Raw genomic sequence first — 12,302 nt, forward strand, 5'->3', positions numbered from 1 at the left:
AGACAATTTGTTAATGATGAAAACACCAATTACACATATACATTCATGCTTACCCTATACACTTACCCACACACACTCATGCTATCACCATACAGTACCAAGCTCACACATCTCTCTCCCTGCCCTGGAATAAGCCAAAGGGTCAGGCCAGTAATGGTACCTTTTTGTTTTTCCCCAATAATTTGAAGACTTTTGTCAATGCTTTTGACTAGCTTCTTACATTTTCTTAATTGAAATACTGTTCGTTCAATAATTATATGGACGTGTTAAAACATTTCAATGGAACCAGATCCTCCAATAATCCACGACTCAAAATCCTAACCATTTCCCTGGACTTTTAGCCAAAAAGCTAGGGGTAGTGGGCCAGTTGAACAAGGGCCCACGGAGCCAAAGCTACTCATGGGAAAGTTATACCTACAATGTTTATTAGACCTCACCTAGTTTGGCACAACCACAATTTATTAAAGTTGCATAGTTTACATATCCGTGTTTATTTTAACTCCTTCAGTCCCAGGGGTTTCTGGCAACATCCCCTGTTTATAGACATACCCCACATACATTTTTATTTTTTTTATGTAACATAGTTCCCTATAGGGTAGTCATACCTTTTTTTAGTTATGGCTTAATGGGTTTAGGTAGTGAATGGAGACTGGAGGTTATACTTTTTACATGTAGAGCTATGGCAATTGGATGTAAAGTTTTTTTAATTTTCGCACCGTTATCGTCACTTAGCTCACTTTATTTTGCATTTATTTTATTATTTTTAGTGATTCTACAAGGTATTGAATCATAAGGTGTACTTAGTTCTTCACACATGGCTTCTTCATTCCGGCTTTATTTTTGTTGAATAAACCATGACATGGCGTAAAATGTCATGTGTTGTTGTTCATCTGATGCTGTATTTACCTAATTTTTAGACCTGCTAAGGAACAGATTGTTATTATGTCCTGATATGTAAAACCATAGAGGGTGTACTTTCTTCTTCACACTACTGTATGTCCATAGGGGACTGAACGACAAAAAAGTCCTAGTGTGTCCATAACCGTGGAAGAGCATCCTGACCCTCTTCTCCATCCCGAAGAGAAAAATGGAGCCTGGAAGATGCGAGTAGTTAGTCCACCAAAGGGCTGTAAAAAATGCCAGCGTTCTCCCCAACAATACTGCCCCTAGTGCCTGGTGGTTGTCTGGTCCATAAACTTCTCAGAGTGGGGTACTTAGCCAGGGAACACAGTTCTCCCATGAGCTCTACAAAACAAAACAAAAAAAAAACCAGGAAGATAACTCACCTAGCCATGATAGGGCAAGATCAAAACACAGAGGGTAAGAGGGAGGTTTCATAATTTTCTGCCCTATCTGGATAGGTGGCGCTTTCTTTCCTCTATTCAATGACATAGACATCTTGGTTCTACTGCAAGACTGGCTTAAATGACAAATGTCAACTTTTGAATAAAGTAGCTTGCCTTATGGTCACTGAAGAAGATGGATCCATTTGGGCACCATGGCCATTTATGATGCATCTGTATCTAGCTAGTGGTTTAAATACATTTCTCAGTTGTTGTATGCATGCCTATATTGTTTTTGCTAGCAATTTTGTAAAGTAATCTCAGAATTTATATTTGTGCTCTCCTCATTGTCTGAGTTTAGTATACAATAGTTGATGTTGCCCTAAGAGCAAAACATTATATTTGCAGTATGAGCTCCAGAGAAGATGCTTCAAAGGAGTTTGTGACACATTTGACTGGACCAATGTTTATACAGTAAGATGTAGGTCACATAAGCTTCAAAGAGCTCAAGGGTATCATAAACCTATTTGAACTACATAAGAGCAGAAACTGACAAGTTTGAGCTGATGGGGTTTCATTATATTTACAATTTAATTGCAAGTCATCGTGACATTTGACACACACACAATGTCCAGCTTTACAAAGATGGTTTTATTCAGCACAAACAGATTTAAATACATTGTCCCATACAAGTAAGAAAACATCTGCGCATGGACCATGATATATCAGATTTCTAATGGACAGGTTGCATAATGCCACAATAAAAAAAAATGAATATCATCAGATAAGACAGAAGTAGGAGTACACTACAGCCTAAAAACAGGTAGTTTACCCACGTCCTAAAAATACTACAGCACTTGTCAAATTCCTTTTCTTCATATTATGTTTTATTATTATTATGGACACCTCCTTCACTTTTGGTAGCACCATTAAAAGCGTTTGTCAACTAAGAAATACCGCCGTGTAGGGTAAAGCTTTTCACCCATCTGCTATGAGAGGCACTTGTAACACATTATCCTGCCATGTGTTGAAGTTACCTTATGACTGCTAATGGGCTAAGAAAGGCTTCAGTGCAACGATTACACTTTTATGATATTTTGAGTTTATGTTTTCACAGCACAGTATATAAGTAAGGCTCTTAATCGGAAGTGTTACAATACACAGAGAACATTTAGCTTGAGAAGATGCAGCTTGGGCTGGTTGTGAAATGCGTTTCAATGGATTATACTGAACGATGTATTATGCCGATGACATGTCGTCCTAAAACCGCAGCCTTTAAAAGGGGCGAACCCACAGTCTATTAGCTTTCCCTTGTGGATCCATTGGTTTCCAGTAGCTGCTGTTTTTTTAGGCAAATCATCCTGATTCGTTCCCTTATGTGTTCTGCTGAAGAGGCCATATCACTAGGGGTTCCAAAATACTGCTCGGTTCTGTGAATGGAAATAGACAAAAGACGCATCAGAACAATAATCCCCACAGCTCCTAATGTGGAGTCGTAATTCTCAGTGGTGCAAATTCATCACAATACTATTATTTAACACAGGAGAAACAGGGGAAATGCAAGTAATTGCACGCAAAGCTCAAAGTGAAAAAATGTAAAAAATTAAGGAACTACGGTATTTAACTGGAGTATTAACTGCATAGGAATAATTATGTACCATCCAGTGTGTCTTGTTAAACTGAGAGTATAGTAAATTATGAAATAGTGTTTTATAGGTAAAGATTTAACCCTCGATACAGATACTGTAAACTTCTTCAAGCAGCAAAGACTGGATGATGTCTGTTTAATGTGCTAGTTAGCTCTGTGTGTTGTTGAGGTTTGTGTAACAATTGTGTATAAATACACAATCGTAACTAAATGGTGTTTTAGAGCGGGCATTAGCCTTGCTCCAAGGTAGTATATCAGCAAAGGCTGATTTGTAACAGTAAAATTATTGGCGCTCGGATTTTTTTTTAGTTTGCCTGGTCCTGTGTGAATCACTGATGGCTACTTCTCTGATGAGCTGTGTTCCTACAGCCAGTGAAGAATGAGCAGGCAGGGTCTGTAGGGCATGAGAGGATGGGGGGCATTTTCCATCATCATTGTGGGTATAATGGTACCACTGACTACCTTGTACACAAAAGAGGGACATACCCATCGGGATAAATAACAGGCACTGTTAATCTGTCCAGAAGCGATTTCCCAACTGCTTCGACTTCATCAAACTGTTCAAAATCCATAACAGATTCTGCGAGGTCTGGACATTCCTGTAAAATCTGTTAAGAGAAAAATAAAACACATGCACTTGCGGTGGGGGGTCGTATTTCACTGCCCTCACTATGAACAAATTACTTGTGTGCCCTAACAGAAATGGAAGCAATCTACTAAACACATATAATACAAATTATAATCACTATAGCCCAGTATTTTAGTAATTCAGCCTAAATATTTTAGTCTAGATACAAATTTGCATTTTTACACTTTATACATTATCACATTGCTGGCTCATTTCACCTTTTAAGTAAATTTGTATATTTTACCAGCTTTTCAATATTATTTTAAATGAAAAATGTAATGTCCCATGTTTTTTTTTGTCTATGTGAAGTCCAGGTTTACAAGCCCTTATTATAATTTCATCTCAAGGAAGACAAACACAGTTAATGATCTAAAATAGCAGTCTAGTTGCCGGTCACCATGGATGTGAATGTTCGGCACTCTATTATGTGTAGTTAGATTAATTATCAGAGCCGGTAATAAGTTCACAAATGCTGGCTTTTGTTTTTATGAGACTGTAGCAAAGGTATTGGCAAAGAGATTAATGGGACTTTGAATGAGAATTCCACATTGCCTATTGCAGCCTGAATGATGCTAATCATTAAAAGAGGAGGCAGACGTTAGGTCCAATGCAGCCATAATTATTGTGAAAACCAGGTAACATGAAGCGGCAAACCTTCACCAAGTTAATAAACATTTTATTTCCTTCTCTTTTAAGGCTGAAATAGTTATTACAAATAATGAAAGGCTAATTCTAGGTGTGTTTTAGCAAATCAAGTATGGACATTTAAAAAACAACATTATTTAAAATCTACATACACTGAAGAGGCTAGGGACCGAAGTTTTAAAAAGATGGAATTATGGACAATTTGGACAGTCTATGAAACAGGAAGTTGCAGGAGAGCTGGAGTTTCAACCCACTGACTTCACCATGCATTTTGGATGGGTAAACATAGGTGAGTTTCTCCAGCAAGAAGAAGACTTTCAAGAAATATCACTAATTTTACTATGGATTGCACACAACCAAGCAAGTTTTTATAAGAAATACTCACAGGGGTTTGGCTTCATAGTGAAGTCAGGGAGCTGAATCAACAACTTTTCTGCAAAATTGTAGACAGACCCTCTAGTCACACAATAGAATCTGATGTCATGTTGTGACCTAGCTTAAAACAAACTTAAGCAAAACATGTTGCTATCTTTTCTTAATTAGCATATTGAAGATGTTTTTCTAATATGTTTTTAATCAAAACATAGACTGCTTAAGCATCCAAAACTTGCTGCCAAACTGCCATTGTGCTACTATAAAAAAAAACATCAGGAGTAGTGTGTAAATTCACAGGCTATGATACTATTGTGAAGACTATTAAGATAGTACACCCTTACTAAAGTTACTAATGACCTACTCACTGCTAAATCCAAGAGCCACTACTCCATGCCAATCCTACCGGACCTTTCTGCTGCTTTTGACACTGTCGACCACCCTCTTCTCCTTCAAACTCCTCATGCTCTTGGTCTCTGTGACACTGCTCTCTCCTGGTTCACTTCCTACCTCTCTGATCGTACATTCAGTGTACTCTGTCTGTATTGGCTTTCGATACCACCTGTATACTGATGACACCCAGATCTATCTATCCTCTCCTGATCTCTCTCCTTCTGTCTTCGTGTAACTAACGGTCTCGCTTCTGTCTCTACCTGGATGTCTGCACGTTTCCTGAAACTCAATCTCTCCAAAACCGAACTGCTCATCTTCCCTCCCTCTAATGCGAACAACCCCCATCAGTTTCCCTCATTTCCCGCCTTGATTATTGTAACTCTGTCTTAGCTGGTCTTCCTCTTACCCGTCTCACCCCTCTACAATCCACCATGAATGCTGCTGCCAGACTTATCTTCCTCCCCCATCGCTTCACTAATGTCTCTCCCCTCTGTCAGTCTCTTCTCTGGCTGCCTGTGTGCTTCAGGATTCATTTCAAAATCCTCACTCTTACTTTCAAAGCCCTTCACAGCGGTTCCCCTCCCTAGATCTCCTCACTCATCTCTAAATACACTCCTAACCGGTCTCTCCGCTCATCCAATGATCTCCTTCGATCCTCTCCTCTGATTTCTAGCTCTAATGCACATTTACAAGATTTCTCAAGGGCTGCCCCAATCCTCTGGAATGCTCTCCCCCGGCCTATCCGCCTTCCCCTGGCCTTTCAAAAAATCCCTCAAGACCCACTTCTTTAAGGACGCTTACAGCATAGCATATTAACGCCCTCCCATATTCCTTTAGCTCATCTTTCCTAGTTCCTCTCCTGCAATACTTACACTAGTGTGGCTGGTCCATCCCTTACTTTTACCCTTTACCTATTGTGTAATACACCCTAACTCCCTGTAGATTGTAAGCTCCTTTGAGCAGGGCCCTCCTCACCTGTTGTTTCTGTAAGTCAAATTGTTATACGCTACTTGTTACGTCCTGTCGACCTATTGTACAGCGCTACTGAATTTGATGGTGCTATATAAAACAAGTAATAATAATAGTATGGTGCTATTATTAAGCTTTTTAAGAATGTCCTGTCAGAGAAAGTCTAGAAATATTATTAAATATCCAAATTACATTTAGTATGCAATTTACATTAAATTATATTTAGAAGAAATAATAAAAAGGGAAAAGTATTGCATTTTATTGTGACACATGCCCTAGAAATTCTATACAAAAATATGGACGTGACCTTTTAGAAGAATAGAATTATTTGGTGTGGGTTATATGCTAATATATCTAACCTTTTCTGCATTTGAGTGAAAGGCAAGAGCCATTTCTAGCCGTTGAACTCTCTCTTCTGAGGTTATCGTAAACTGTTTCCATACTCTGTTGAGTTTTGGAAGCGTGTCCCCTGATGACCTCGATGTACATCTCAGCGACTGACACAATACAACCGTGGCTTGCAGCAGCTGTCGACCGTAATCATACGTACTCTGTAATAAAGAAATCAAGAATGAATAGAAAGGAAATTATGCAGCGAGACTGTTAAATTGTAAACCAAGCCTAGTAAAGAGTCCCTGACCCTGCTTATTTTGTTTTCAATAACAATAATATAATGCAAAAGTAAAAAACACACACACAAAAAAAAAGAAATAATGTGTTAAGTAAAACGTTTTACAAACTATGGAATTTCATCAACTTGGAACATAGAGATAAATATTCTGTGTTAAATATGATAATTCACTGACCGATTTTTTTCATAATAATAATTTCTTTAAATCACAGACATTACATGAAAAATGTTAATGATTCTTCTCTAGTTAGCACAGATACGCGCTGGTGTTTCTGGGTATTATATATAAAATACACCCTTTTATTCAAACTAAATGACATCTATTGGTGAGATCCCATCTGGGGTTATTGTTTAACTCATTTGAACGTAACACTGCTTCGAAGTGGTCATCATGCAGTGTATGACAAGTTTTATAATAACTTATAACATTACACCAGCCACTTTTAATATAGAGGATGCCTATATGACAGACATATATGATGCTAAAAAACACATTACCTGGGCAACATCAACAAACTTTCTGTGCTTTTCTAACAATATTTTGGTTTCTTGAGTATCATCGCCTAATCGGATGTGCGTCTTCAGCAAGGCATCTAATAGTTCATTCAACCAATCTACTGCCTGGAAAACCATATAAACATGAGATACACCGTAAATAAAATGAGTAAATATTATGTATGAATTAAAGCAAATGCTACGAGTTGGTATTTATTAATGTTCAGAACGTAGGATACTTGTGTTAAACCTGATTTATGCTTTTGTATGCTTTTGTTCAATGTAACTTGATCCAAGTTTACCAATGTATTTTCATCTGTATACAAATAGGGCATTACTGGTAATTTTGGGTGTACTTACTATCATACATAGGTTTTAGTCTATATTCCAATGCTAGACGCACCTTTTTTAGAAACATTTGGGGTCTAAAAATTGTCTTACACAGCGGTGGTAGATGTTTTTTTTTTTTTTAATTTTTTTTTTTTACTAGAAAGGGGACCTGCTGCTTTCCTGTGTTGCTCAGCAGCGTCTCTTGATCCGTTGCAGCGACGCAGGAACACAGTGGAGTCACGTGAATGCACATCGCATCACATGACTCCGCTCAGTTCCTGTTCCTGCTCGAGCAACGTAGAGGGAAACAGCGGCCCCCACAGAAGTCTGTGAGCAGCACCAGAAGATCTGCAGTTCAGGTAAGGTGGGGGAGTAAGTGTGTGTGTGTTAGCATGGATCCGTGGGTAGGGGCACAGGGAGGCTGAAAGTGATGTGCATGTACTGGCTGCCTGAGCATGATAGGAGTGCGATTGCTAACAATTGCTAGCAGCTAACATCAATCACCCTCATATCATGCCCAGGCAGCCAGTACAATAACTACGTAATATATATTTTTTACAATTTCGGCCCCCAAAATTAAGGTGCGTCTCACACAAGGGAGCGTCTTATACTTGGGGAAATATGGTATTTGCTGCGAGAAGGACTGAGGTGGCCCTGTCTCATGCATAGATAAATGAATGGGATGACTTTCACCTGAGCTGCATCTTCTTCACACTTAAATAGCTGAACCATCTGAAGCATTTTTAACCTTCGGACATCTACCATGTCTTCACACCTAGGAGGACAATGCAAGTTATAAATATGTATTTACAGAAGCTCAAATGAAAGGCTACATATACTTGTGTAGGTTAACAGAATAGATCATCTTTATCTCAGGATACATTACACATCTATCAATTCCTCCATAAGGGTTCTCTAACTAGGTCACCAGCTTTTTCTTTAGACTTATGATATCAGAATTTACCCTTATAATTATATATGGGTATTGTGTTAGGACATTGTCACACAATGGAGGCAGCCTCTTGTTTGGCTCTTACAAGGACCTACAGCTTTCCATATGTTGTATGTATATTAGCAGAGTATAGCAAAATAACGTACCGCTGCTTCCTAAGCTGCATGTCCTCCATTACTCCTTGAACGTGGTCTACATTATCTTTGTTTTCACTGGATACATCTTTTCCGTAAGCCCAAGATGCCTGGTTTGAAATTTGATCCAACAGACTTTGACCTTTTTCACGTAAACCTTGGAGGCCTGTGTCTACGCGCATGTTGAAAAAAAAAATAGAGGGATGTTACACTGTCCCAAGCATTTCTGTTTTGTACAAAAAAAATTAGCATGTAATTACAGCTGTAGGCAGAAGAGAAATTCACATCAAGTGTTGTTTCATTGGTTTTGTTATAATCGTTAGTTTGTGGACATGTGCTTCTTACCAACACTTTTTAGCTTATCTTCTAGAAGTTTTAATGTTTGCTGGATTGCAGCTCCATCTGTAGGTGGCACATCTACACAAAGCATCCCTAGTAAGCCATCCAATTGCTGTGATAACTGGGGAAAAAATAAATTTAAAAAAAAATGTAATTGCATCAAAATTTTAAATATATCATTATTAGCATACTTGTAGTCACCTGCATTTAAGCAGGGATATCAATACTGGTAGCAAGAGCACCAATTGGGAGATTTACATAAGATTGCAGCAGCATAGAATAGGAAGGAGTCCGTTCCAGGCTGTAACCCTAAGAATCTGCCCCATCACCCTGATCTTGGGGCAAAAGCCCTAAGACACAGGGTCAAACCATGAGAGTTCCCTTGTTATGCTTATGTTTTTTATATATCAGTATATCAGAAATTTGTAACTGAAAGAAAGGTGATTTAATTTTGCTGTTCGGGTTTCATGCACATTTTATGCCCAGGCATTACACAAAGAGACCTATTCTCAATATATTAGAGATGGAACTCCTACTCCCATAATTGAAGGCTTCATCACAAGTGATGCCTGGGGAGCCGTAGTTCTCGCTTAGTCTTCTATTAAGTAGTCTTAATAAGTATTTCTTTAAAAACCCAGGGCAAATTGTTTAGCAAGATATTATTCATTGAATTAAAAAATAAATTATATATAAGAAACATCTTAAAGGTTGAAGGTGTATTCGGGACATAAGTGAACTTCCCATCAACGTGGTAGAAGTGAATTACTCCAGAATTGTGCCACATGGAACAGTTTACAAAAGACTCTGCAAGCCAGTAGGGCCTCATTGTGCCAAATTTAGGTGTAAACTCAGGTTTACTTTACTTATCACCCAACATGACAGCTCTTGTTTAATGGGAATCTATCACCTTGCAAGAGGCTTTGTATTTGGACATCAAAGTCCAAAATATATTAAGTTTTATATTATTGTACCATCCTTGCAGTGAAACACTCACGTCTTGGGCAATCCCGTGAAATTCTAGAGCGGTCTGAAGCAGATTTTGCCTGAATTCCAACTGACTGGCCTGCCGGTAGCAAACGTCACTCAGTCTCTGCTGTAGTGTTTTGAGTTCTACCAGGTCTTCTTCATCACCAGCATTCAACAGCGCAGCAATCTGCTGATTCAGTTCAACATACACAGCAAACCATTCCTATCAATACAGAATTAAATCTCATGTAAGTATTCTATGCTTTAATCTGCATGCAGCACTGTATGATTGGGCTAATCACAATTCAGAGGAGGACTGACAGCCGCTGGCATGGGGGCAATCACAAGACAGGGTGCCTTTGGGGGGGCAGAGTGGCATATAGGGGGTATAAGGCATATCTGGGGGGCAGATGTGCATACCTGGGTGGCAGGTTGGCAAATAAAAGGAATTAAAAACAAAAAATGCACTTTTCTCAGTTTTTATTAAATATGAAAAAAAAGTTTACATGTGAATTAATATTTACTAATAAAACTTTCTTCTTATATGGTAGTCTTATATTCAGGATGATTCTTTTTTTCTAAATTCATATTAAAATTTTGGGGGTCGTCTTATAAACGAGACTCTCACACACCGCACTTACGCTGCAGGAAGCCTGAAGCCATCTTAAATACAGCTCGAACTAAGCGAGCTACAGCACTACTACAACAGAGTCATGTAAGGCGATGTTACGAGACTCCGCTGAACCCGCAAGCCCAGCTGTTTGTGGGACATAAAGATATTGTCCCCAGTCAACACGGGGCAAATGGCAACCCTAATGCACACACAAATATACCTTTATCCAGTTCATATGGTGGATATTTGATATAATATGAATATGCATGTGTCCTGGATTATTTATTTTACGTATTAACACATACATACAAAATATACACACACATTCAGAGGTACTAACATATACACACGCACATCTACATTTAAGACCATCTTCGAGCTTGCCCACCATTGTAGGTAATTGCCCCCTTGGCCTAGTTCGTCCCTACTCACATTTCAACCTAAAAATAAATCTGGTACTGTTCACATTGCCAAATCTACATGTAGTCTTATGTGGTTGGGGTATAGTATTCAGGTTTATATAAATGTTTACATCCTATAAAATCAATAAAATTGTTGGTCGTCAAGCATTGCGACGTGAAACGTTTTAACCATGAACTACTAGAGGTGAAATGTTCAAGAAATGTTTGAGTGTATTTGTTTTTTGGAACAGTGGAAAGGAACTTAAAAAGAAACGACATACATAAAGTAAGGGGTACAACTACCACATATACCACAATTCTACATGTAACGTAACATTTGAATACATGACAACGTATAAGCAACACTTACAAAGTAAATACATACATTACAAATAACATGGTTTGAGATTGTGTATAGCGTAAACTACTTCAAAACTGTAAGTTCAAGTCGAAATGTTCTCCGGTTTTTCTTTTTTTTTTTTTTTTAATTCTGACGAGACTCATATTTTAAAATACCACTTTAATTTATAGATTCACATCAATAAAAGAAAAGTAAGGAAATAGTTTAATGTTAAATCCGCAGTAGAATACAGCTGCATAGTGAACTACTGAGTCAGTCGACGTTCAAAAAGCTCAATGAGGCACCAGGCGATTGTTCAGACAGATGTTGATATGTCTCGGAGATATAAATTACACAATAGGTACTACTAATTCTAAGTAAATTAGAAAACGATTGGCAATATGATCTTACGCTGTGTTGACTTTCCACCTCTTCATGCTTCTGTTGCAAGGCCTGAGAAGCCCTGATGGAATCTCCAATTCCCCACTGGGTTCTCAACTGTTCAGACCCCGGTCCTTCCAACCAATTTACTACCTATGTTTAAGAGGTAGATAGAGAAATTCATATAGCTATATAGATAATTAACAGCCGATATTCTATAGTACAAAAGACAAACAATGATATTTGCATTTCATATTAATTTACAGTTAAAAATTGAATAGTGAATAGTAGTATTGAATAGTATATATATATAAACACACACACATATATATATATATATATATATATATATATATATATATATATATATATGTATAGCTCCACTGACTGCTATAGTCACTTATATGCTTCAAAGGCTGTTTTTTTTTTCTGTGGAACATTTTCAGCTAAACCTTTGTCTGAATTGACAGACCTTGCGCTCCCTAATGCTCGGCCAGTTAGAGGGGGATTGTGATCTCCCCAACCAGCCATGCTCATCGGACAGCTCCTCCCCAGACCAGTGCTGATGGTTCCTGGGTGCGCACTGCCCACGGGGGGCGCCTGATGAGCAGGGCTGGCTGGGAAGAGCACAATCGTGCCGCTGCCTCAGCAGTCCCCTGAAGACAGGCCCAGGGGAGGTGGCCTTTCCGCTCGCCCCCTCCCCTATAGAATCGCTTCTGTTTTTAAGGGGCTTCGTGGTAAATCACATTGCTGGCAGCAATGTGATTCACCACGGGGCCCGG

At 38.6% G+C, this 12,302-nt stretch overlaps 1 protein-coding gene across 2 annotated transcripts in view; it reads right to left on the bottom strand.

Annotated features, from left to right (window-relative positions):
- Nucleotides 1-1,913: 1,913 nt before the first annotated feature.
- Nucleotides 1,914-12,302, bottom strand: part of SESTD1 (SEC14 and spectrin domain containing 1) — a 61,960-nt gene continuing 51,571 nt past the window's right edge. For both annotated transcript variants that reach the window (XM_053470967.1, XM_053470966.1), the window contains exons 10-18: nucleotides 11,551-11,673; nucleotides 9,814-10,008; nucleotides 8,826-8,940; nucleotides 8,493-8,652; nucleotides 8,088-8,169; nucleotides 7,068-7,190; nucleotides 6,298-6,489; nucleotides 3,418-3,539; nucleotides 1,914-2,713 (exon numbers count right to left, since the gene is read on the bottom strand). In XM_053470967.1, the coding sequence (XP_053326942.1) occupies nucleotides 2,584-2,713; nucleotides 3,418-3,539; nucleotides 6,298-6,489; nucleotides 7,068-7,190; nucleotides 8,088-8,169; nucleotides 8,493-8,652; nucleotides 8,826-8,940; nucleotides 9,814-10,008; nucleotides 11,551-11,673 (1,242 nt within the window). In that variant the 3' untranslated portion in view covers nucleotides 1,914-2,583. The remainder of the gene's footprint in view (nucleotides 2,714-3,417; nucleotides 3,540-6,297; nucleotides 6,490-7,067; nucleotides 7,191-8,087; nucleotides 8,170-8,492; nucleotides 8,653-8,825; nucleotides 8,941-9,813; nucleotides 10,009-11,550; nucleotides 11,674-12,302) is intronic.

Source organism: Spea bombifrons, chromosome 7, assembly GCF_027358695.1.
Source record: "Spea bombifrons isolate aSpeBom1 chromosome 7, aSpeBom1.2.pri, whole genome shotgun sequence".
Lineage (NCBI taxonomy): Eukaryota > Metazoa > Chordata > Amphibia > Anura > Pelobatidae > Spea > Spea bombifrons.